The sequence below is a fragment of the Stegodyphus dumicola genome, chromosome 7, assembly GCF_044657685.1.
Source record: "Stegodyphus dumicola isolate Sdum_Otavi_A_Nest chromosome 7, ASM4465768v1".
Lineage (NCBI taxonomy): Eukaryota > Metazoa > Arthropoda > Arachnida > Araneae > Eresidae > Stegodyphus > Stegodyphus dumicola.
Genome location: NC_140774.1, coordinates 50,165,898 through 50,193,689, shown reverse-complemented (window position 1 = coordinate 50,193,689; position 27,792 = coordinate 50,165,898). Strand labels below are relative to the sequence as shown.

The window sequence follows — 27,792 nt, the reverse complement described above, 5'->3', positions numbered from 1 at the left end:
AAGATAAAACATGTTTTCAACATTTACATAATTAAAAACTAAAATCGATAAAGATATATTTCAGCTAAGCTACAAAAAAATTTTACACTACTAATATTTTTTAACCTTCAAATGAAAACTGTTATAGACTTGCAACAGCAAAATAAATAAACAAATAAAAATAAAACTCAATACTTCCTGGAGTAAAAAAAAAAGACAACGACTTTTAATACCTCAAATCAAGGGTTACTGCTTTCAAGATTTAAATTTTATATCTTGGCAAAATAGAAACTGCTACTTCACGTTTAGGAAATACAGGCTACAAGTCTCACACATTAATGATATGGTGAGAAAAGTGCATGGATATATTATATTCTGAATAAGAATTATTTTCTTTATATGCAAAAATTTCATGTGACATTAATTTAGAATAAAGCAATGTCATAGCCAGTTTTCCCTTATTATTTGGCACTGCTAGTTTGATTTCTGTATTCTGAACATCTTGAATTTTAAATTAATACGCCTATCATAACTATTTACCTGAAGAGATATATTAAAAGAAATCACTATCTTTGAACGCAGGAATTTTCTTCCCTTCTCTTTATTTGAAAATTGACTAAAATATGCAAATAATTTTTTAATGTATACTGTGCAGTTCACAGTGCAATTTTTTCTTTAATAAATACTGTGCATTTATTCTATTGTGGTTAGTGCTATCGACAAAGTAAATTTAATTCAATTCAATAAGTTTAAATGAAATGCAGGAAAAAATGCATGTAATTTAATATTCCATACAAGAAAGTCATGTGGTGTACACATCAGATTTTGTTCACATTCATGTACTAATTTTTTTGAAATTTTTAAATGCCAAACACTTTTTAAAGGTTTTAAACTGTAAGCTAAAAACTACATTTTACATTTCTGAAATTTAGCTGAAATTTCAAACAAATATTTGCTTGGTGCTCTTTGTTGCATACATATATATGTATATATATATAAATTATTTTGGATTCAAACATGCAATAAAATTATGGCAAATTATTTTATATAACTTTTTGTAAGTAACCCATCATTTTAAAGGTACTTGAATAAATGTTTTACACAATTAAAACAAGTCCTCAATTAAAGCTTAATAACCAGAACAGCTATTAATAAGAACCACAATTTTTAAAAACTTATGTTGCACATAATGAAGGTTTATGTAAGGCTAACTTTTTTAGTTATTTAATTTTAATTCTATATTATATTTAAAATCAAGAACTTCACAACCTCATCAAAGTTTGCAAGCAAACATGTTAGATAACCATAATACACATATTAAATATATAAAATGCAGTTTACCTATTAGTGTAACAAGGGTTTCAAAACATCTAACAGGACTTTTATGCAATACTTTTATAAAAGGAAATGCTATGCACTGATAGTACTCAATTTCTTGTATAATGGGATGCCAACACACAAGCATGGACATAATCCTATGAAAGAAATTAAAAGAAAGATGCACACTTTTTATAACATTAAATGAAGCCAAAAGCTCATTCTGAGATAAAACATAAAATAAATATAGAGTCATAAAATATCTGGTAGTCATGAATCTATATTATAGACATTTTAACATAAAAGTAAGATGCAATATTTTAAAATTTATCACAGTAACACTATATATATATATATATATATATATATATATAAAATATTAAATATTTCTGGATATCTTCTTCAAAATCTTTCCAAAAATTATCCAAATTAATGAAATATACACAAAAATAGACCAAATATTATGTACAAAGAAAATTTATATCATTGCATATCACATATTAAATAAGTGAGAAACTAAAATAAGCATAAATTGATCAAAAGCCAATTGCTACAGAGAATTTATTTACTATACAGACACAAATGCTTGATATGGCAGACTAGGTATAGGCCAGCCATGTGTGACGGCTAAAATAAACTTGAGAAAAGGTTTAAAAAATCACAGCTTCAGATAAAAACCAAACAAACATATTTGTTTTTTTATTCTAAAAGCTAAAAACAAATGATATACAGTAATAGGCCAAAAATTTGCCTAGCTTTACCATCTGAATATATTTCTATCTTGCATTTTTATATATGTACTAAACAAAGTACAAAATTCAGCCATGAACTATTTTTTAAGTACAACTCAAATACCATATTTGACGGCATATAAGAAGCACTGGCATATAAGACGCACTCTAATTTAGACGGCCACACACAAGGAAACAAAGTTTCAATAGCGTGGTTTCTTTTAGTTCTCACGTTTCGTAAAAGCCAAATAAACAATTATTGAATGCAATTACCTTCACGTATAAGACGCAGGTAACTTTTTTGAGACCACATTTAGGAGAAAAAAGTGCGTCTTATATGCTGTCAAATACGGTATATCAAATTACAGATGTATCTAAAAAAAATAAATTACCTTTCAAATGTTTTCTGAACACCAGGATTCATAAATGAATAATTTTTACTAAAAGAAGTAATTTGTAAAGATTCCTGATGCAGCACATTGAAAGCATCTTTATTATTTGGTAGTTCCAACAACTGAGACCATATAAAGAATCTAAAAGTACAAAGAAAGATATACATAGAATAAAAAAAAAAAAAATTCAGGCAAGGCTGAAAGTCTGATGATAATAAACAGATGACATAAATGGCAACAGTAAAACAAGGTAGCATAATACATTAATTAATGTCTTGAAATAAAAAGTTTTGGAGGTGGAAAACTAATTATTTAGAGAATCTGGTATCACTTGACAGGGTTATACAGCAAAGAAAATTTCTCCTAATGATGCAAATAAACATAACACATTTAAATTATTTCAAAATAATGAATCAACTGTTAATAAATTTTTTTGTCCCTCCGCAAATCCTTAGTATGTCAAAGGACAACTGTAAAGCTATAACTCCCTTGCATAAAATATTGCACAGATTTTTAATTATTTAAAATTCAGTCCTATATATTGATGCTGGTTTTATAGAAGAAATCAACAATATAGAAAACTAGATATTAAAGCCAAATTTCAATTTTAATTAATTTGAACCCTCAAAAGCTCCTTGCATATTTTTTTTTTTTACCCATACACAATTTTTTAACATCTGTATATCAAAAACTGTTTGTAATGATTTCTATGAGCTTTCTGACTTTTTCTCTTTCCTTAAAAGCTATCGCATACTAAATTTTCAAATCATTTCAGCTTTTAGTTTTACTGTATGAAAAAAAGCATGCTAATGAGCTCATTGGCCTTTTATACCCAAGAACAAAATATTGCTTACTTAATTTAATAAAAGAACTTTTAATTCAGTAAAACTTCCACTAACAGCTACTTCCTTTTATGAACAGTTTCTAAATACCCAGTTATCTTGAAATAAAATGATTGTGTATGTTACTAAGAGCTAACACTTCTCATAATGCACAAAAGATCTGATAACCGATGCTATTCATTATTGGAAAGTTTGATTTCATCTGTGTTTGTGACATATAGTTTCAGATGTGAGGCAGAGAAGGAAAACATTATATGGGAGGGAAGGAATTTATGAGACATTTTGGTATGAAATGATAGTGAAAATTATTTTGTCTAGTATGTTCAATCAGTTAGAAACAGCGATGTGTCCTTTAGAAATTTTCTCAATATTTCTGTCTAAAAAAACAGCTGTATGCATTTTTTGTGTTCGTTGACGTCAGAAAATGGAAAATTAGAATGGCAAAATAAAGCATTATGAATACATTCTTAACCTTGGTCCTAGTTGGTTTTCAACAAAATAAGTAGAAGATGAAGATACTGCTTTTCCTTTGTAATTTAAAAACTTTGATTGTAAATTATTCAAAAGTAGAAGATAAATGTGTATATGCAGAAAATTGAGCAGATATAAATATTGTAGATTTGAAAGTGTACAAAGGTCTTTTCTTCCTAGCAGGTATATACAAAACACATAATCAACAACATGTCTCTGGGATGAATGTGAGGATAGACACTTATTTAGAATGATTGTGTCTGTCAAAAAATTAAAAATTTAAAGTTATTTAATTTAAGGACAAAGAAGTTCAAATGTCAAACTTACCACAATCATAGAATTGTGAGATAAATATGTAGAAATTTTACAAAATCTTTTTAATTCACAAGCATATGTAATGGCTGATAGACAACTTATTGCTTTTAGGGAAAAGTGTCATTTCAGAATATACATGCCTAGCAAACCTGCTAAGTATATAAAATTCTGGATTTTGTGTAACGTGACACTGCTATGCATGGAATATCCAACCATATTCAGGAAAACTGCCAGGATCTGCCCCAAGAAAGAATTAAGGATTGAGAATGGTTTTAGATTTATGGTATAATTTATGAGGACATAATATTATTATGACAAATTCTTTACATCTTATGATTTGGGTCAAATGCTACTCAGAAGGAATACTACAATGATTAACACACGATAAAAAAATAAAATGTCCACACTTTCAGAAATTTTGCACACAACTGATAAACAAAATTATACTGTCCAACTTTTGCCTTTATTAAAGACATAACAGTTCAAAGAAAAATAAATGGGTTATTCTCCAAAGTACACTGCATAGAGATGAAAAAATTAACAAAGTGTTGAAAACAAAAATCATTGGTTATCATAGATTATAATAAAACTAAAAGAGAATCAGCTGGATAAAACTGTAATTACATATATTGCAAAATAAAAGACAAATCATCAGCTAGTTGTTGTGCTTTAGATATATTACCATATAATGCTTTTGCCCTTTATTGTAAAATAAATAAATCATGAAAGAAAAATTGGTTTTACTAAGTTAAAAAAAAAAAAAAAAATTGTAAAAATGCATATGGAAACAAGAAAACATCACCCATGAGGAAAATTCATCAGAGAAGCATAGTGTAATTCAAAATTTAATCTCATGTCTCTTGCTTCTACAAAGAAAAAGGCATTTTCAACACTAATGAAGCTAGGCTATTCTATAAGATAATGCCAAATCAAGCATTAAAACTTAAAGACTGAATATGCATGGGGAAAAACTGCCAAAAGTATGAATTGAAGTTCTTGCGTGTGCCATTATGGATGGTATTTTATATCAGAGGCGTTTGGTGACTAGAAAAATCTCAAAAGCTAAGATAATTTAAAATGTGTGATAATTCTTGTTTCTATAAAGCTAATTGTAAGGTATGGATGATACTGAAACTGTTTCAAGAAGAGCTACGAAAATGAAAGGAACAATTCCCCCTTCCACAAAACTAAAAGCTTCTACTCTTAACTGAGAACAGTAATGCATACAAAGGTGTCAAAAACTTAAAATGAGTAAAGATTATTTTCTTAACTCCAGATGCAACTTCGATTCTATAACTTACCAAGAAGTGATCATGAACTTGAAGTATCTTTACAGAAAACAGCTCATTTTAAGTAATTTGGAGAAAAATGACAAACAAATGGGTTATAAACATTTCACTGTTAATGCTAGAAAGAATTTGTGATTTGTTACAGAATCAGCTATCTGAAATTGTTTTCAACACCCTGGCCTACCAAAGTGCAGATAAGAAAATTGGTTGGGCAATTTTGGCTGTTTAGCCTAACTTTAAAAAATTCACATAAATTAAATTTGCGGTTCATCTGTTCTAATTTTTGGCACATTATGAAAGAAACACTCAGGTAATTGTCAGAATTAATTTAAAAACTAAAAATAAAAGGTGAGGGTAAGGAAAAAATAATGATAGAAATAAATTTTCCTTGCCATCTGAAGAATAAAAAATATTCACTTCAATTCCACCCAAGCTGTAACAGCAATGAATGAAAACCTCTAAAACAATAGGACATATATTCCCATATTGCCAAAAATAAAAACAAAAGTATTTGGAAGCATTAAAAACATCTCCATATCAGCTGATGCAATCAATAGGCAGCTCTGTTTATTTACATTACTCAATCCATGATTTCCATCTTGATTCTGAAACAAAATACTAGAATAGGAAGGTTAACATTCCACAGTCTCAAAAAATTCGATCATAACAGACACAGGACTAGTTGTAAAAAAAGATTCTAATTAAATATGCACCCATCCTAAGAGTGGATTTAAATGGCAATTAATATATGATAGAACTCATTTTGAGATATAATTGGCAGCCGATGCATATGTGTCACACCCATCCTGAAAGAATTAAAGGGAGATACATATTTAGAGGTAAAAGTCTGAGCTATGACTTTTTATACTGCATGTAAAATTACTATTGTATGATGAAACCAGAAAAGAACAAAAAGAAAATTTAATAATTGCATATTATTGTAATTAATATAAATATGAACTTTTCTACATTTAGAGTTAGCATTTTTTTGGGGGAGGGTATTTATTAGTTCATTTTTACACCTTTTTTGTAAGATAATTTAATTTTTTTACTGGATATCATACAACAAATTAAACATCTGGTCCTTTGAAGTTCGCTATAGCAGGTTTGAAAGGTATATTACTTTACAACTGCTTAACTTCTTTCAGTATATGAATAAAATAGTTAGTTACCTGTGTTTCTCTGGGTATTCTCCAAAGTTTTTGACAACTGACAGAAGTTTCTTCTTATTAAGAGATAGACTATCCTATAAAATTAACAAATTCAGCACTGCATAGGTATAAACACACATGATGTATAGTTGGTTTTCTTATTAAGATATTAATATACTATTTTTTATGCAATAAGAAATGCAACCATTAATTAACCATGATAAATATGAGCTTAATAACATTTAAAGATTCAGGATAAGATATGATATGATGCCAAAAAGTACAGAATACAAAATTTGATTTTAGATGAAATGCAATTCAGTATAAATATTTTTCTACTAATTATTAAAAGACAATGTCAAAATTTACAAAATAGTAATTTAAGTAAAAATGTAAAAGAATAAAATTTGGGATGTCAAGAATTTACTGCAATTTTTCATTAAATATCACACATTCTGAAGCTCCTAATTTTTAATTTTTTATGTATAAAGATGAACACAAAGGTGACATATAAAAATGAACATGAAATTAAACTGAACATGAAATGACTGCTTGATTAAATTTTGGTTGCTTATCCTGCAGATCAGTTTGATATGGGTATAGCACATAAAAATTTTTGTTCAACTTGATATGGGACTAATTTTTTGTTTTCTGCTTTTAGCTTGATCCAGGACTAGCTTGCAAAGTTTTTTTAGCCTCAGCTAGCTACTGAAGTTTTCTATTTTTTAGCTTGATCCAGAATTACATTGCGAAACTTGTTTTTGAATATTACATGAATAGTTATCATAATTAGACACATATTTTATTACAAACCACCAAATTTAAAACAATTGTTTTAGTTTTAATCACAAGTTTTAGTAATCAGTTTGCAAAAAAGTCTTTTTATAATTAGAAAGGAATCTTTTTATGTACACCTGCTTTAAGTGCAAATATTGATGTATTTTCATTTAAAACTGTTCTTTAATAGTATAGTAAACATATAAGAAATGATTGATAATTTTAAAATTACCTTTATTTATCATTATATACCTTTATTCATTGGCAAAACTTATATATGGGTATAATGTGGAAGTCAGTGTCAATTTGTCTGACCTTCAATATTTACCCACAGTGAGCAGAAGTATCAGATATGTTTTGTTTTGGCAAAGGTATGCTTGGACAAAAAAAAAAAAAGGAGGCATAGGTGAGATTAAATTTTGCATTAAACTTGGGAAGAGCTGTAATGAAATGCTTAAAATATCATTTATATGGTATTGAAACGGAGCTGCCAAAAATTTTTTAGCTGTAGTAACAGGAAAAGAATTGAAAAGTAGCATGTGACATCAGCAATCGTGATTTTTTTGCAGTGTCGCTAATATATGAACTCACATAACTTCTTACATTAGGAATTCAGTCTCCGTAATTTACAGCCAGTAATTCAACTCTTGCAGGTCTGTTAATTTTCACAAAAGTAATAAAAAGATTATGATTGCTAATTGCCACATTGCTAATTTTCCACTGTTTAAATCTCCATTTCTTGTCTTAATTAATTCTGGATTAATTTGAAGTTGCTGTTTTTTAGTTTAGATTTTCATATCCATTGTCAGGTGCTTCCTCCTGTTTAGATTGTTAATGGTGTTGTATAATTCTTAGAAGTTGATAGTTAATTATTTTTTAAATTCACTGTTTCTTGTTTTCCTTTAGTTGCTAATGATTTTCAGTATTTTTTTTTTTTTTTTCTGATTGTTGAACTTTTTTCAATTCACTAGATTTTGATTACGAATAAAAGCTATGCTCTTTCACTGTTAAATTTGTTAATATAAATTATTATTTTTTATTATACATTAATTTCAATAGATAACATTATTTTAATATATACACATTTTACAGCATATCAACAAATTCTTTAAGTAGCAAAAAAAAAAAAAAATAATGGACTCGCAGTAAATTTACAAAGTTCCACATATATGAATTTTAGTAGCATAGTTTCTCAAAAGTAGCAAATTCCCAAAAAAACTGCATAATCTGGCAATACTGGATGCAACACACAGCAGTGCTTCAGATTTTCAATCACTTCAAAAATGGTAGAGGGCAAGTAATCAACAAAGCACATTCTGACATTCCATCCATTGTGGCTATGTTCTTATCTCATTACTCTTTTCAGTTAATGGCATCATAATCTTTATTAATCGAAGAATAAATTCTACCTGTTTTACAGCTTCAGCTTTCCTTCTTGGTAGTTTTGATGCTCTCTGATGTCTTTGCTGAGGTTTCTTCTTGACATCTTGCGGTTTCTCCTTTACGAATATACAGCAAACTACTTTTGTGAGTCAGTTTATAAATATAAGTGAAAAAGGATCTATTCCAAACAGAACTGTTTGGTTTTAAAAAAAATTCAAGCTATGCATTTTTAACACTATATACTCTTATATAATATACTGCAATAAATCATGTGAATTATACTTGCCCTGCTTTTAACTGCAATAAATTCCTCTAAATCATATAATTCCAGATTGCCATTGAGGGAAATCATAAGTATCTGAAAACTGGTCATAGATGGCACATAAGAGATAGTTTTTCCATTTATGCACGAGAGTTTATACAAAAGCTCCATGTCTTTAATGTCATATATTAGAACTTCTCCATCATGACTAAGCATTGAGAGAATCTGAAAAGAAACACATATTAAAATTATGGGACATCAAAGTTTAATCTCACTAGCATTTTATGATCGTCCAAAGTACTAGAAGCAGCAGCAATAATAATAAGGTTAGGTTGGCTGGCAGCAAAGCAACTCGAGGCTATCTGGAATGGGTGGTGATGCCTTCATGGAGATCTTTTTAAAGAGAAAATGACTTGCATCCACATTACACATTAAAAAATATAGTAGCAGCAATATTAATAATAATTTTAGGTAACAATTTAGAAATATACATTGAGGTTTCATATTAAATCACAGATCTGCATTTTTTACTGTTTTTTTGTATACTTGTTTTCTGTTATTTTTCAATGTTTTATACTGTTAAAAAAAACACATTTATATGAGATGATTACATTAGAGTTAACGTGGAAAAAATTATAACTCAGTTTTCTCAAATCCAAGCAAGCATAAAATGCTCAATTTTCTCGAGGATTTTTGATTCAGATGTAGAGCATGTGCAATATAACCTAAAATAATGAAGTATTCTTAATATGAAACATATATTGTGGACAGTTCAAATTTTCTTAATTTCTGGAAAAATTAATTCAGCATACACTAAGTGCATAACCTACATGTTTGAAAATTTTAGAGTATGAGTTTCACAGTTTTCTTGCAGAAAAATAGGTTTTTAAAGAAATACAAATTTCAAATTTAAACTAAAAAGTAACTAAAGTATTTTTTCCTCAATAACATATACTACTAATAAATTACAGTACCAGTTAATTTACAATGCAGGATTAATTTGTTTCCAAACTCCAAATGATTGCTCAGAAAATAGTACTTTGCATGTAAGTTCATAATACAAAACCAATGAAACTCATAACATATATATAATACTAAACATATTGAAAACAGGAAAACTTACCATATTAACATATAAGTAACATGGTCACTCTTAAAATTATATCGCTCCTATTAAAAGTTTTAAAAAGTGCTCATTAAATATATCATTGATGGAATCTCAACCAAATGAACTTTTGTAGTTTAAAGTAACAGACAGTTAAATATATATTTCATTGCGTAGGTTTTGAAAAGATATTAGATTAATGCATTAAAAGATGCAAAACAACTATAACACTACAAAAAAACTTATGCCATTCTAACCTGAAGTTTTTCTGGGTATTTTCACTTCTGTATTTCCTTCCCTTTATTTATTAGAAGTTCATTTATTCCAATGAATGAATCAGTGTTTCCATTAGTTTCTGAACCATTTTTAATTATCAATTAGATGAAAAAATTATTTTTATTTTATGTAATCAATTTTCCCCCTCAATAATAATTTTTTTCTTCATCTTTAAATTTAATTACAAATTTTTGTTGTTCTAAAAAACTGCATGTGTCTAGAATGCACAGAAGAAGATGCTTAATCTTAATTCTTTAATCCTTTCATTGTTGAGGATAACTTTATACAGTTATATGGTAAGCATTCAGATAGCTAATATAAATCTTTTAAATTATAGATTTTCAATATCTTTATTAAAATAGAAATTCCTTTCAATTTTAAATACTTATGAATAAGGGGAAAAAATCACAAAATAAAATTAAAAAATAAAGAGAGCTAGAATGAAGAGTAGAAAAGGTATTTCTCCCACTTTCCTATTGTGCCTTTGTGGTGCAGTGGTTCTGCACGCTGGGCAGATATTCCAGAGGTCCATGGTTCGATTCCCGGCAAAGGCGGATGCTATTTTTCATCTTTCCTGCTTCCAAAAATACCTAATGTCTCTATAGTGGCGCCCGAACTAAAAGGGAGGTAGATGATGATTTGTCGATTGGGTCCCCTAAAATCTCCAGCCGCCCTTTAAAAGGAAAAGTATATAAGGTATTTTTCCCACCTTTGTTAGCGTGCCTTTGTGGTGTAGTGGTTCTGCATGCTGGGCCAATATTCCAGAGGTCCGCGGTTCGATTCCCGGCAAAGGCATTGTTAATTTTTCATCCTCCGGCTTTTCCAATTAACCTAATGTCTCTACAGTGGCACTCGAACTAATAAAGGGTGTTGGATGAGGATTCCCCATACCCAGGAATTGGCAATTGGGTCTCCTAAAAACCCCAGTTACCCTTTAAAAAGGGGAGTATATAAGGTATTTCTCCCATTTTCCTAGTATGCCTTCTTGGTATAGTGTGTAACAGCTTTAAATATTATTAAAATCTGGTAGTTTAAATAATTTAAATAGATGAACATTAAGGTATTTGTGAATGGCAATATTTGAAACCAGGCTCAAGTGCCACATGTGACTCTCGCACGAAGAATGCAATTTATTTTTTAAAATGTTAGAATTCGTTTTTTTTTTTTTCTTCTTCTTGTTTTGTATGTTGCCATTTGAGTGCTTAATAAAGTTTTTTCTGTGTTCCATCATTGGAGTTGCTTCATATTGCCAAAGAAGTATCACAGTCATAATTATTTTAGAGGCACCAGCCGAGATCGAATAATCGTGCATATTTTTATTTTATTAGTTCATCACTGAACATAATATTAGTGATACTAGATTATTACTTCCTGTTAATATTGAATTGTCTTATTTTATTACCATATTGGATATTATTTTTAATATTCATTTTAGTTGTCCAGACGGTAGATATATATATTGCTCTATGTTCTTGTTCTTATTTTAGTCACAATTAATGCGGTAGAGAGTACGAACTTCATATAATTAAAATACTTCATTTTTGAGGTATACATATTTAACAGAATGCATTTAATTTTGTGATTCCTGACTGCATTAATTAATTAAAATATTGAATTGAGCTATTTTGAGGAATTATAAAGAACACAGTGTTCGTTAATTTTAAACATAGAAACAATGTCTTACTTAGGGAGAGCTCGTAAGGAAGATTTGCAAAATCTCGCGGCTGAACTGGGAGTTCATGTGACTGCAGATTTGAAAATAGTCGATTTAAAACAGAAAATTGCTGAAAGTAGAGATTATGAGGAAGTATTCGTCAAAGGAGTCTTAGACACAATAATAGAAGAATGGAAAGAGAGGGAGGAAAGAGAAGAACATAGAAGACAGGAAGAAGCGGAAGAGCGGAGAAGGAAAGAACAGTATGAATTAGAGAGATTGAGACTTGAAACAGAGACAAAGTCTCAAAATACCAGACAGATCCGGCCGAAAACGGAGCTGCGTCACCTTATGCAGAAATTCAATGACAAGAAAGGAGATATCAGTCTATATTTGCTATTGTTTGAAAGGCAAGCAGAAAGGGCTGAAATTGATAAAGAAGAATTTGTATCTCATTTACTAGGACTACTTACGAAGTAACCCAGTTAATAGCTAGAGAACTCTCTGATAAAGCTAAAGGCTATGAACACGTGAAGAATTTATTGTTAAGACAATTTAAACTAAGCCCAAAAAAGTTTAGGCAGAAATTTATGAAACATCAAAAGAGTACAGAATCCACATGGGTGGATTTCAATTATGAAACAGAAAATTATTGCAAAGAATGGGTGACTGGTCTAGGAGTTAAGACTTTTGATCAGTTGGTAGATTTGATGGTGATTGACCAACTTAAGTGTCGAGTTCCTCCTGAAATTCGAGATCATTTTCTTGATGAGTGTCTCCTTTGCTTTTGAGATGATTTCATCTAAAAAATTAGCTGAAAAACTTGATGCCTATGAAAACGTTTGCGGAAACTTTTAAAAAAGGCCTGTAGTGGATAGGCAGAAAAAAAAGATACAATGCACTAACTCAAGGTAAATTGAGTTCAGATAATAAAAATAAAACTGGAAAAAAAAAAAAAAAAAAAAAAAAAAAAATTGTCATCAGGATTTAATTTGCAAAGCTGGTTTCATAGACCTAGAAGTCCACGTCCAGATGATAAATATGAAAAACGAAAGATGCCACAATGCTATCAGTGTGAGTCCTATCAACATTTAAGACCCCAATGTCCAAAACTTAAAATTAGTACTGAATCTCCTGCTAATCTTAACAGAATTAGTGCAAAACCAGAGGATAAATTTCTATTACCTTATACTAGTATGGGTTACGTAAATGGTCATAAAATTCCTATATTAAGGGATTAAGGTGCTAGTATTGATATAGTTTGTCGCAAATACATCCCGCCAGAAATGCTGACAGATGAAAATATGTGGGTGCAACAGCCATTAGATTTGAATCCAACCTGTTTACCGTTGGCTGAGATCGAAATAAATTGCAATCTTGGGCGAGTAATAACTAAGGCTGCCATTATTAGAAATGAATTCGACAAAGGAAGGTATTTATTAGGCAATCGAACTTTTGCACTGTTGAATAAACAAGGAAAGGAACCTGATAGTCGTCCTCACCAGGTTAATGCTGTCTCTACTAGAGCTCAAAGGAAAAGAGAAATAGCTGAAGAGAAGATCTTGGAACTGATGAAGGAAGAAAATAAAGCATACAGAGATATTTTTGAAGAAGAAGCTAATTTACTGGAACTAAATACGGAAGATGAAGCTCTTATGAAACTGGTCAACATTGACTCAAAAGAAGTTGCACAACTTCAGCTTACTGATAAGGAACTGTCTAAAATCATCCAAGAAGGTAAGAAAGGTACATGCAAAAATGAGAACTATAGTTTGACAAGAAAAGAGCTTTTAGTTAAAAAAAATACGGATAAAATGGGCTTTTAAAGACAACTTGTAGTTATAGCTGAAAAACTCAAGCCATCAATTATAAAGATGTGCCACAAAGAAACTTCTGGTCATTTGGGTGTCAAAAAGACCAAAGACAGACTTCCTAGATATTTTTACTGGACGAGGTGTTACACAAAGAAACTGAAGATTTTGTAAGAACCTGTGATGCTTGTCAGCATGCTGCAAAAGGAAATGAAAAAAAAAAAAAAAAGGCTCCAATGACATTAGTACTAGTAATTTCCAAAATATTCACTAAAATAAATGTCGATGCTGTTGGTCCACTACCTATTTCAAAGACTGAAAAAAAATATATTAATACAGCTCTGTGTATGTCGTCCAAATATCCAAGTGCTGTTGCGGTTACAGACATTTTTTTGCCATCTGTGATTGATGCTTTCTTACAGATTTTCAGTCGTATGGGTTTCCCAAAAGTGATTCAAACAGATCAGGGGATCTCCGTCGTCAGTGCTTTGACAGAGGAATTTTTGGAGCCTTTTTGGAATTAAACATGTAAGAAGCTCTGTGTATCATCCACAGAGTAATCCCATTGAGCGATTCTAGAGAAAGCTAAAAAGGTTGTTAAGAGTCGTATGTATAGGAGCGACTTCTAATTGGGAGAATTATCTACCATCAGTTCTTTTTGCTCTCAGAACAGTCACACACGAAAGCACTGGTTTTACACCAGCAGAATTAGTTCATGGCTAAAACCTACGAATGCCAGTCACTTTACTTTATGAGCAGTGGCTAGAACTGATTGAAAAAAGTGATAATGTTGTCAGTTATGTTTTTGAACTTATTAATCAAATGAAGAAATGCCAAGAACTTGCCGTAGAAAATATGAAAGAAGCTCAACAACGGAGGAAAACATGGTACGATCGAAATACAGTGAAAAGAGAATTTGCTAGAGGAGATTTAGTTTTTGTTTTATCAACGAATCATCGAAGTAAACTAGCAGTCCATGGAAAGGACCTGGAAAAATACAGCAGAAAATTTCAGAAACCAATTATATTGTAAGTTTCGAGGAACAAAATGAGCCAAATCAAGTATATCACATTAACATGCTTAAAACATATTGCAAAAGACAGAAATGATTAATATGATAACTGAAGTGGAAGGAGACTTAAAAATAGGCATTCCTCATTTACCTTCCAATCCAAGTATATTAAATTTCTCGGACATCATAGAGGAGAATGAACTCAAGAAAAGGTTGAAACCCGAGCAAATAGAAGATTTACGAAAGATTTTATGGAAATATTCTGGTTGTTTTTCAAATAATCCTGGACTAACAAACTTAGTTTGTCCCGATATTGAGGAAATCCAGAAAATGCTTGATCTTAAAATTAAAGAGCCGGGAGAATGGGACTATACATCTCCCATGATTTTGATAGAATCTTCATCAAAGGATCCTCGGCCTTGTATTGATTATCGTAAACACAATGCTGTTACTAAAACTGAATACTATCCTTTGCCTAATATTGAAGAACATAACGAAACTGTAGCAAAATATATTACTCTATTAGATTTATCTAGAGGCTACTGGCAAATTCCGTTAACAGAAAGAGCCCAAAGATATGCAATATTTGTAACTAGTTTTGGAAGTTTCAGGCCTCTACGTTTACCCTTTGGATTAAAAAATGCCCCATATTTTTTTATGACTAAAGTCCTGGCTGGATGCGAAGGATTCGCTGTACCATACCTGGATGGCATTGCCATTTACTCAGAAAACTCGGAAGAGACCTTAAAAACTTAACTTCTGTTCTAGAGAGAATACAGAAAGCAAACTTACGACTAATCAAAATGTAAATTTGCACAAGATCAAGTGAGATACCTAGGCCATGTTGTGGGACAAGGACAACGAACCCCGGGTGAAGTAAAGATCCTGGCTGTAAAGGAGTATCCTACACCTAAAACCAAAACGGAAGTACGTGCTTTCTTAGGACTAGTAAAAACTGTATTTAATTGTGTTCTAGTTAATGAAATATGTCATTTAAAGCATTTTCTAATTTTGCCTTGTAAACAGTTTGAGACAATGCTTTTAAACTTTTAATATTCCTTTATTATTGACAAAATTATGTCTCAAACAATATATATGCTGCAAGAAAAAAATTACGCGAAAAAAAAAAAGAAATGAAAACTTTCATTTTGGGGTAACTGATTGTTTCCCATTGTTTATAATATCACTTTGCAATGGTTCCATTATATGCCACATAGTTTGAGTCTATATTCATTCAAAATGTTAATTTTCACACCAAACAAAAGTCACAAAAAACAGATGAAAATGTCAAATGAAAAAAAAAAAAAAAAAAAAAAAATTAAAGATGGTTTGAAAATTTTTTTCAAAAGTAAAGACTTTTTAAGGATTGTACCAAGCCTGCAAAACATGAATGTCATACAAATCACTACTATTGCAACATGCAAAATTAAAACCAAGGAGTTCATTCTGCTAGCACCTACTGCGTTATATAAAATGTATAACACAGAGGATGTCACTATTTCCTATCACAATAATAACAGACTGAGATACTGACTGATTTATAGAAATTGTGGATGAGACTTGAAAGAAGGAATAAGATGTGTGGTTGAGCTTCCCCCTCTCAAAATTGATGTTAACTAGATAAAAATATGACCTGAACTTTTTACAGTATTACAAAATGTTAAAGAAGGTCTCTTGCTAGATGCACTAAGAAAGATTTCTTTTTAATTATTTCTCGTGAAAAGTTATGGCATGGCCCCGCAAAATGTATACACTAATAATATGTATAAAGTTGGTAGTTATGTAGAAGAAATTTTGTATATGTGAGCTCTCATATTATTATGCAATGGAAATTATTTTCTAATCAAACTAATGCAGTAACCTGTCTTCGAAAAATACTGGAACTACCTTTCAAATATTTGTTTAAATCAATATAAGAATACATGTCTTACAAATATCACATGTTTACGAAGAAGAATCCAATTTATAGCTTGGGTCAAGACAATATTAAATATACACCTTTAATACTGAAATAATGGTATGAAAAACATACAACTTCTTTTAAAAACATTTTACAGAAAAACAAATTCAACATCATTTTTGTTGTGATCAAAATACTAACCACATTTACTCACATAGCCTTCAGTTAATCCTTGCAAGCATGTTAAAAAATATATCTGCTTGACCACAATCACGTTGGATGGAAGCAAAATATTATACAACTTCTTATTCTCTTCTGTGCTCCATATAGTAAACCAATTAGCTTTTCCAGCACAGGCAAGGAGTTTTCCATCGCTAAAAGGCAATTATGTAATTATATACTGCAGCATTAATATAATTAGCTACACTAACAAATAGAAAATTGCAAAAAATGCATAACACTTTGAAAGATTATTAATGAATTATTTATTAGGACATATCTAAACTTAGGTTAAAGATAAATATAAATAAATCATCTTTCATTTCATTGACTGTTGTTAGGTTTGTACCATAAATTCTCATCTCTGCAGATTTTCCATAGAGACAGTTCATTGGCATGAAGTTTGCTTCAAATAGAAGCATTTTGCACAAACGCATATTTTATTCTACTCCATCTGTTCCGTAGATTTTCATCAAAAATATACTTTAACATTCTGAAGTGCATTCTGAAAGTACTTGATTTTAATGGAAATAATACTGAATATGATTTCAGTGGTCAGATGTAAAATGTGTACACATGTTTTCCACCATCATTTCTATTTTAATATGATTAATATTTCTGTCACTAGAATGCAAATGTATCTAGTTTAAGAGTATACAGTGGTGGCCAAAATTGTGGACACTTTTGGAAATTTTTATGTTTTTGAACTTTGTATGCTTATAGAAAACGTTACGTTTCACAGAATGCAAATTTGTATATATATCATTTTAAAGAGAATTTATTACTGAATTCAATACAAAACACAAAATTAAATTATTTGCAATAAAAAAAGTTAAACGATAATAGTTATCAATATACATTAGATAGTGATGAATGCAGTACCCTTTATTTTTGATTACAGCTTCACATCAACATTTCACTGAGCTGACAAGAGTTTTAAGCTCTTCTTTCATTATTATATGATGCCAGGAAACAATTATAGCCTCAATTAGTTCCCTTTTATTTGATGGGCGCCTCATTTGGACAAGAGTTTTCAAACGGTGCCACAAATTTTCGATAGGATTAAGGTCAGGACTGTTTCCTGGCCATGACAACAATTTAATGCTCTTTGTACAAAACCACTCTTTTGATATTTTGGCCGTGTAGCAAGGAGCAGAATCCTGCTGAAAAAAAAAAACGAAGCATTGTTAGGAAAAAGATCTCTGATGGAAGGTAGAAGTTTTGGTTCTAGAATAGTGTCAGTGTATTTTCTGGAATTCAGTGTCCCATCGATGACATGAAGGCGACACCAATACCATCTGCTGACATGCATGACCAAATCATAACACTAACCTGGTTCTTCACAGTTGCTTCAATGCAGTCAGTATGCAGTTCTTCTCCTATTCTACATCTTACATATTTTCGCCCATCACTACCGAATAACGATATCTTAGTTTCATCACTCCATATATTTTGTGACCACTGATCATCTGTCCAATTAATGTGTTCTTTTGCAAAATGTAGTCTTTTGTTTCGTTGCTGAAAATTAAGATAAGGGTTTTTTAGTGGAATTCTACCTCTCAGTCCAACATCTGTTAATCTTCTCCTGATTGTTCTTGAACTGACAGAAACACCAGCACCATTCAGATCACTTCTGATGGCCGCTGATGACATTTTTCTATCTTGGAAACATAGTCTTTTTATTCTTCTGTCATCAATAGATGTGGTGTACCTTTTTCGGCCTTTTCCTTCTTTGTTTTTTATTGAATTTGTCTCCTGATATCGTAAACAAAACTTTCAGACTCCAGATGTAGTCACTGAACCACTCATCTGTCTTGCAATTTCAGCATAGGAAAGACCATTTTCTCGTAACACAATAATATTACATCTCTTTCTAGGTGTCCAATCTACTCTTTTATTTGATGTCATTGCTTCTTGAATAAATATTAAAAATTTTTACAAAAATTCCTACTTGTAATTGCAGTGTATAAGAAACAGGTCCTCCTTCTACAGAACAAAGCAAAATAATGAATTGTTTCAAGTGTAAACATGATGTCAGCTTCTACTGCCAGTTACTAACATTTTATTGATTCTCAGAACAAGAACAGTGATTAGCCAGGAAAGCTAGACATTACAACCCACTTAATAACTGTGTTTTTTATTTATATTAAAGTATATATAACTTTTTTTTATTGCAAATAATTTAATTTTGTGTTTTGTATTGAATTCAATAATAAATTCTCTTTAAAATGATATATACAAGTTTGCATTTTGCGAAATGTAACATTTTCTATAAGCATACAAAGTTCAAAAACATAAAAATTTCCAAAAGTGTCCACAATTTTGTCCACCACTGTAAATGTGTAACACTTTTAAATAATTAAATGTATTATAAAACTCAAGAATATTAAAAAAAAAAAAAAAAAAAAAAAAAAAAAAAAAAAAAAAAAAACACCTTTAAGTACTATATTTAACATCTATGAAAATTCTTTAAGAGCTTAACCAATATGTTTTTGATTCTCAAGCATTCAATTCGAAAACTAGCAGCACAGTCAATTTAGGTTTTGAATTACAATCATCTTTATTATAGAAAATATTTCTCTTTTAAAGTAAATCTGTATTTGGAATTCCCAAAATTTGTCAAAATAAGGTCTTTAAATTTACATAAGCATGTAAGGCCTCTTAAAGATTCTTTAGTCTGTTTTTCTGTTTTGAATATACTTTCCAAAACAGGATTGGGATCACCTCACAAGACTAAATATTGCATTTTCATGCAATGCTGTCCATTTTTTTTTTTTTTTTTTTATTTATCTTGATCACAATGTTTTTGACTCACTAAGCATATTTTAAAACACCATTTCACATATTATACAATATCCCACTACTTTCTTTTCCCTCCCGCAGGATACAATATGGTGTTCTTCTGTGTACTGGATGACCAGGGATCTAATGTCCGGAGCACATGGTTGCTTCGCCTCTAATCACTGAAGACTTTTAAGATTGTGATTGATTAATTGTGAAAATTTTAATGACTTGATTTTTTTGGTAAAGACTTTAATTTCAGTGCTGTAATTTTTAGGTGTTTTTAATATTTTGAGTTTAATGTTTTATTTTTGGCAAGTGGCCTGATGTAAATGAACTGATTTACAAATAAAGCCATTAGAAATAACAACAAGAACAATATGGATACTCTTCTTTAATAATGAAGGAAAGTTTGTTCATACCCTTACTTAGCAATTAAATTAATTACCACAGAATTTTAATCTCTGTACCATTTGATAAATTGGGATATAATCTTCCAATGAAGTTTGTTTTGTATCTTTGAATTTACTAAATTTTCACAATTTTAGATATGTCTTGTTAGAAACAACAGCTACAAACTGGCTTTGTTGTTGTGGCCCATATATTCCTTACTTGGTACGGACATGACAGTAATAATCATGCCTCACTACTGATTTGAATACTGACCCAGTGATGTAGAATTTGTCTTGACTCTCTACTATATAGATTAAATGGTAATGAACCAATTTCAGCAGTATATTACCAATCACTATATAAGAAAAATACCACATATGATACAACATTATCAGAAAATTAACTTTGTAGGTTAGGAGAACCTTTATATAAAAGGCACAAGAAGAAAATTCAAGTTAGATATATAATAAATCAAAAAATTAGATACACACGAATTTAAGCATGGAAAGTTAGAAATTACTTCAGTTTCAAAATACATACCTTGAAATGTCAATACACTTGATGTTTAAAGGCACATCTTCACTAGTACATATAAACCGATTTGTGCAAATGAAATTCTCAGAGCTCCATAGAAATACAGAGCTATCTTTGAAAGCCAAGATAATAATATCTTCACTAGGATGAAAGAATACCTAAGGAAACAAAAGATTTTGTATCCACAAATACTTGACTATAAGACAGGATAAATTTTTTTTTTGGAATATTTTAGAATAAATTTTATTTCCTTTTCATATAACTGATCCCACTCTTCTTCTTCTTTCCCCCCCAATGGTTTTACAGCAGAATTCATTCCTCACGTTCTGGAATTAAGTGATTATTGAAGTGAAATTGTATAAAGTCATAATTTTTTCATATGTGTACATTTCATTAATAAAAATTAAATTAGCAGTAATTCTAAAAAGTTAAAACTCAAATGTCATTCCAGGAAATAAACTTGGGAAGAATGCAGTTTCCAAATTTTAATTCACATCTGTTAGAAATTTGCATTTCCCGTTGCATCTCCACAGTGCTAAAAACAATGAAAATTGAAACTATATTAATGTATGTATATAGGAGTCAGAGCTATGTATTGTTTAAGGTGCCATTTTAGGGCCTATCTGTGTGGTTATAGTATTGAATTTCATTACGGGTGTAGCTGTGGTCCCCTCTATCATAATCTGGCAATATGATGCACAAAATCCTGATACGGATTTAGCTCTGAAAAACAGGAAAGGCAAACTTAAATTGTGAGATTCCAGTCCAGGTAATATCTACTATCAAGAAATGCACTGGCAAGTAGTACATAATGATGGATTAAATGCCAAGCAGATCTAATAGATATGACACAGAAGTTATCATGCCAAATTATCACCTGTTAACTTATCTTGCTTTTTTTTTTTCCAAATGTCATAAGCTGACATGCAATGACTGTTCTATTAAGGCTATGGAAAGACCAATTAAAAACCTTTTTTCATATCACTTAAATCCAGCATTCTCCCTTTGGTTCAAAAATGTCTTACTACATTACCATCATTTTCAACAACTCGTTAATAGGAAAGATTATGGGCCTCAGAAGTCCACTGGAGATGTACACTGTGGGGGAGGGGGAAACTGAAAGGTTTCAGATTTTAAATTACGTCCAAAGGGGCGTTTTTTTAATGCTTTGTTTTAATGCCTTTATTTATTAAATATCATGTTCTTTGCACTTAAGCCATAAAATTCAGTTCAATATCAATGTCACAAAATAATTTTAAAATGAGCATATCTTTAGAATTTCCGATACCCAGTTCTGCATGCTGGAGATAAAATTTTAAGTACCTCATGATGGATATAATGCAAAGTAGATCTGATAGATATAACATTTATGTCAAGTTATCACCACCTATATCACCTTTTTTAATATATATATATATACACATATATTATATGTTGACATGCAGTGTTTACATATTCTGTTAAGGCTAAAGACACACCAATTAAAACCTTTCGTATCACTTACATCCAGTTTTTTTGTTTGGTGCACAAAAGTTCTACTGTGTAACTATCACTTTCAACAACAGTCAGCAGAACAGGAAAAACTGTAGCAGTTCAATAATATGAGACTTAATTAAAAATATTATGGATGCAATAAAATGAGAAACTGTCATTAAATCACTTAAGAAATGAGGAATTAGCAATGTTGTTGATAGTTTTTGTGAATGATAACTTGTTTAAAAACAGTCATGGTTAAATTTCTTGAATTTTAAGTAATGAATTGTCAAGCATAGAAGCAAATTTCTCGGTTTCTAGAAGAAAAGATGATAAAAGCATTCACATGGTTAACAATATTGTTTTTATCATTTGCATCTGAATATTTTAACACATTTTAAACATCTACTGTGTGAAAATTACAGTATTTTATAATTTCGATAAATAGATTAAAGATGTATAAATACTTTTATTTCCAAAAAGTGACTTGAAAATAAAATACATCTTATTTGTCAAAAGATCAAACACTTTCTAACCCAATTCCCTCTAACAGTTTTTTCACCTGAGATATCTTTTTACTCCTGAATAATTCCACATTAAGAGAGTTTCATGATGGAAACCAAGAAACGAGCAATTTATTTGCAGCTCGAAATAAAATTTATGGATGGAACTGCAGAAGAATTCTTTGACCTGTGAAATGAAATATTCAAATTACTCATCTGTCCAGAACTGATTACTCAAATATTATAATTTAGTTCACATATATGCATCCATATCTATAGAGTAAAAAAGGTAATTTTCCCTTAACACATTTTGCTCTACAGACACAAATTCTATGACACCAAAAGATAAAGAATAATTAAAACCTATGCTTTACAAAATGCTGATATAGTAGTATATATTTTTCATGAGAATCAGTCAGTCATCATATAATTTTTCCATTGGTTAGAATAACAATTTAAATATCATGCTGCATAATATTACAATGTAATTAATTGTTATAAAATTACTTTATTGATAAATGTTTAATATTTTCATATCCCACAGAAAATGAAAAAGGCAGTGAAAAATATAAAAAAACCAACACTTTATTTAATATATTTTGAAGTACAAATCAGTATAGAAAATTTCTCACAAATACATGCACATATATACATATATATGTAAGATAAAAAATATGAAACAAAACTTCTAAATTTAATTGGCTATAATCTCTTTTAGTTTTATTTAATTTGGGAACTTCCTCTCTTTGTCTTAGAAATAGCGCCATAAGTCTAAACACGTCATTCAAATTAATCATGCGATCTTACGTAACGCTTAATGCAGATATCTCTTGCCCAATCAAAATAATTGTAAACCAAAACTAACTTGAACTTGACTTCCTTCTTTCTTCCTCTGCATTATTGCTGCGACACTCACTTTCTTCTCGCTTACGCTTTCTTCCTGTTAAGACACTGCAGCAATCTTCTATGTTTGCTTCTATCGAAATAGTATCAAAATTATTCTGGAAATTCTGGAGTGCCAAGTGAATTGTGGAAATTAAATTTAAATAAATATGGAAGCATCACGTATCTATGCCATCGGTATTTCTGCGCATCTACATCAGTGTTCTTATATCCAGAGCTTCCAAAATTGTTCTGTTATTACATATATATATATAGAGAGAGAGAGAGAAAGTTTAGTGTATTTATATATCTATATAGAGAGAAAGAGAGATTTTAATGACATTCATACAGGAAATATAAACCGATCACTTATAGAATTAGACACATATACCCTCCACCCAAAAAAATTTGGAAAACTGAAATCAGGAAACTTTAGAACACAGTTTGACCCCTAAATATGATTTCTTTTTTTAAAAAACTGAAATCTGGTCATATTTTGATTTCAGTTTCACATTTGAAAAGTTGAACAAATTCCTCTCTCTGAAATGATCTGATGTATGCCAAATGATAGAAATAGAAACTAGATATGATATTATTTTACCCTAAATTCACACCACATGAGTATATTTTCATTCAATTAATAAATTTAAAAAATTATATATAGCTGCAAATTATTTTCAAGGGATAACATGTTCACAAGGCAAGCAACAAATACTTCTTGTAAGTGAAATGGCAGCAGTTTCTATTTTGCTAAGACATGAAATCAACAGAATGAAAAATATACCTTGTTCAAAATGTCAAAAGAAACAGATTACAAAAGCAGGTGGATTATTTTACGTCAAAGTACAATATCTAAATTTAATAAAATCGAATGTATTAAAAAAAGACAAAATGAAAATAAAACTTTATATACCTTCACAATATCAATACTTTTTCTGAGTGTAAGATACCGAAGAATTTGGAATGTGTTCAAATTCCACAGTATAGCTTGATCTTTAGAGCAAGACAGAACCCTTCGGCCACTTTTGTCAAAAGAAATGTAACTTACGCAGGAAATGTGATGGTTAAATTGATTTTCTATGGTTTTTGAATCTAAAAATAAACCAAAATAATTTTTAGAATATAACATGAATTAAAAGTTTTAAAAGTACAAGCTTCCCTATATATATCTTTTCACATATTTACATGCTCATGAATAAATGATGTAATCCTTAGGTACAAAAGTTCATAATACTTATGTACTTAGGGATTATTTATAATACATTTGTACCCAGTGATGTTTAAAAGTACAAGCTAGCCCATATATACCTTTTTACATATTTTACATGCTCATGCATAAATGATGTAATCCCTAGGTACAAGAGTTCATAATACTTTTGTATGCTTTCAAATATATTAGAACACAGATAAGAAGTCCAGGTATAATCAGTTTTCCAGTATAAATCTGATTTTTAAAATTACAAAATAAAACTTCAGATCTAGTAGTTTACCCCCGATATGAAATTCCTGCTTATCAGTTTTCACACCTAAGTTTAACTGCTTGACTCTATAATACCTGCACAAAAATGCACTTTTCTCATTTTTATTTCTTTTGAATATGAAAAATGATCATACTCAATTCTCATGACTGGAACACAAAAGTTTCCCAGCCCAGAAAACAACTGCAGCTGCAGAAAGTTACTTGCACTAAGTTCAACAGACTTTTCCTAAGAAATACTTCATCAAAGTCAAAAGCATAGCTTTATTTAAGAATGTATTAACCTACTTTATATGGTGGTGCCATAAAATGATCACAAACCAAAGATTGTGAGGAAATATTTCAGTGAATAGACTAAAAGCATGCCTAGTCACTGAAATATTTGAGTCTGAATACTAAATTTGCCTATGCAAGATTTTAAATTGTAAAATTAAAGAAAAGAATGCCAGAAAATATATTTTTATGTATGTAATTAGTAGTAATGTAATTATAACTTTCAAATGGAAAAGTGGAAGTGTATGTTAGTAACCCCTGAGAAAAGGATCTGTTATATGTAAACAATACAGGGAAACTTTATTTGCATGAAATGCTTTTTTTTTTTTTTTTTATGTCTCTTTGATTAGCAAGCAGAATCACTACAGAGTTTTCTGTTAGTGGATATACATGCATGATATTTGTAGGTAATGTTGTAGTGCAATTAAGGCTGTTGAATTAAGAAATATTTTTCCAAGCTTCTAAGGTTATTACAATACATATGAGATTTTTGATAAACTGAAGGCAATATAAATGAGCCTCATGTACTGAAATATGCAAAGTAGGAACAGAGCTTTAAAAGAGTAGTTTACCTCATATCCATTGTTACCAAACTGTTATAAACTAGCTATTTAGTTTTTCAATAATAGAAGCTCTGTCCTGAAAGTAATGCGCCCATTTTTTTTAATGGAATTTATTGAACCGATTTGTACAATTACTCAATATTCTTCAAAATACATCCCTCCTGCACTTGTTCTAATGTGATTTCCATGCCTAAACGCATCCTGGAATTCCATCACAGGAATGTGCTTTAAATTTTGTTGTAGACACCTGCTGTTCTCCAGGGTCCCCAAACGCTGTCCTCTGAGAGATTTCTTAATCTTTGAAAACAAAAAGAAGTCAGGAGGAGACAAATGCTTCTGATGCAACGCAAAAGTCTCCAACGGCATTTTCTAAAGTTTGAAACAAAACTTAATGACATATTGCTGCTTGAGAGTTTTTCCCATCTTTTTTGTCTGAGCACTCACACAAGGGTTCACTGAAACATGAGCTCGGAACCGACTGCTGCTGGTCGTGCTGTGTTCCCAAGACTCCACCCACCCTTCCGTGCAAGCGGCAACACTTTGTGACGAATAGTCGCGGCAGAAGAAAATGGGGCGCATTAATTTCAGGACAGGCCTTGTAGATTAAAGTAGCGGCACCATTTATTGATGAAAGTTTGATGCACACTGCGCAAAATTTAAAAAAAAAAAAAAAAAAAAAAAAGGGGGACAGTTCCATAGCTCCTGTTCTATTGGGTTGATTGATGAAATTCAAATTGCGTTTTTTTATGTCTCGAAAGCACCACTTAGAATATGTATTATATTTATATATAGCATCTTTCTAATATAGGTACTTTGACACAAAATTGAACTTTTACTGAAATGGCAATTTTTTTTTCATATTTTGATTCTACGACTCAAATCATGTCTAAATATGAAATTTTGTGAGAAATTAATGGAGAAATTCAAAAATTTGTCTTGCCGCATTTTTTTAAGTTTCAACCAAGAATAATTCACTTGCGAAACTTATTAATTTATAGCAACCTATTTTCCTTTCCTTTTTTTTTTCATTGTACAGGAGCAGAAAGAAAAGTCATTGTTCCTACTTTCAAATAATTTTAACAAAGTGTGTAAACCACATTTGGAGTTATTATTGCCTATAACAAATATGCCAAATTTCAAAGGGCTCCAAATCACACATATCTTAGGAAATTTTGAATAAAAAATCGTAATTTTTTGCAGGCATGCTTAGAAATACATCTACTTTAAGATGATGGTTAAAATTTTTATAGGTTATAATTCAAAAAATTTACAAAAATTACTTAAAAATACAAATTTAAAAAATAAATCATAAAAAATGGGTGAATTTTATTTAGAATGAACTTAAATTTTGAAATGTGAAAAGAAAAATAAAATAAGTTTGATAAACAAAGAGATATTAATAAATATTTATCAAATTCAAATAAAATTGAGGAGCTAAAATTTTGGAAGCTAATTTTTAAAAACTACTCGTGGGATTTTCACATAACTTTGCAATCTGGTGTAATTTGACACGTAGAAACGAAATATGGAAAAAAACTGGTATGTTATTTCAGAAAAAGTCTGATTTTGTGCTAAAATACCTATATTAGAATGCTATATATAAATCTAATATATATCCGAAGTCGTGCTTTCGAGACATGAAAAACTTAAGTTAAATTTCGTCAATCGGCCCAGTGGAATAAGAGATATAGAATTGTCCACTCTCCCCCCCCGGTATACTATAGTGGCCACATTAGGGTTTTGAATCATAGACTTTTTAATATAGAAGCAAGTATTTTAGTAACTAGACTAAAAGTGTTGTCTGGACTCAGATGCTAAATATGCCATGTATTTATTTTTCCATGTGGAGTTACTACAGTAAATTTACTATACATTTTTTTATAAAAATTTGTAAGTAGTCATTTTGGTGCTTTTTGTGGCATTAGATGAGTTACTACAATTATTAATTAACATAACGTATTTTTTCACCATTTTAAAGTGTGAAAAAAAAAAGACAGCTGTATCAGTTGCTATTCTTTAATCCTATT

The 27,792-nt window shown here is 30.2% G+C and overlaps 1 protein-coding gene and 1 non-coding gene across 4 annotated transcripts in view; one reads left to right on the top strand and one right to left on the bottom strand.

The window, feature by feature from the left end:
• LOC118195760 (TBC1 domain family member 31) overlaps positions 1-27,792 on the bottom strand; it is a 202,753-nt gene that overhangs the window by 156,324 nt on the left and 18,637 nt on the right. For all 3 annotated transcript variants that reach the window (XM_085820182.1, XM_085820184.1, XM_085820183.1), the window contains exons 5-12: positions 24,366-24,544; positions 20,601-20,752; positions 16,882-17,041; positions 8,934-9,134; positions 8,674-8,763; positions 6,509-6,582; positions 2,420-2,560; positions 1,321-1,454 (exon numbers count right to left, since the gene is read on the bottom strand). In XM_085820182.1, coding sequence (XP_085676308.1) covers positions 1,321-1,454; positions 2,420-2,560; positions 6,509-6,582; positions 8,674-8,763; positions 8,934-9,134; positions 16,882-17,041; positions 20,601-20,752; positions 24,366-24,544 — 1,131 coding nt within the window. The remainder of the gene's footprint in view (positions 1-1,320; positions 1,455-2,419; positions 2,561-6,508; positions 6,583-8,673; positions 8,764-8,933; positions 9,135-16,881; positions 17,042-20,600; positions 20,753-24,365; positions 24,545-27,792) is intronic.
• TRNAI-AAU (transfer RNA isoleucine (anticodon AAU)) lies at positions 11,012-11,085 on the top strand. The gene has a single exon. It is a non-coding gene; the product is annotated as a tRNA-Ile (tRNA).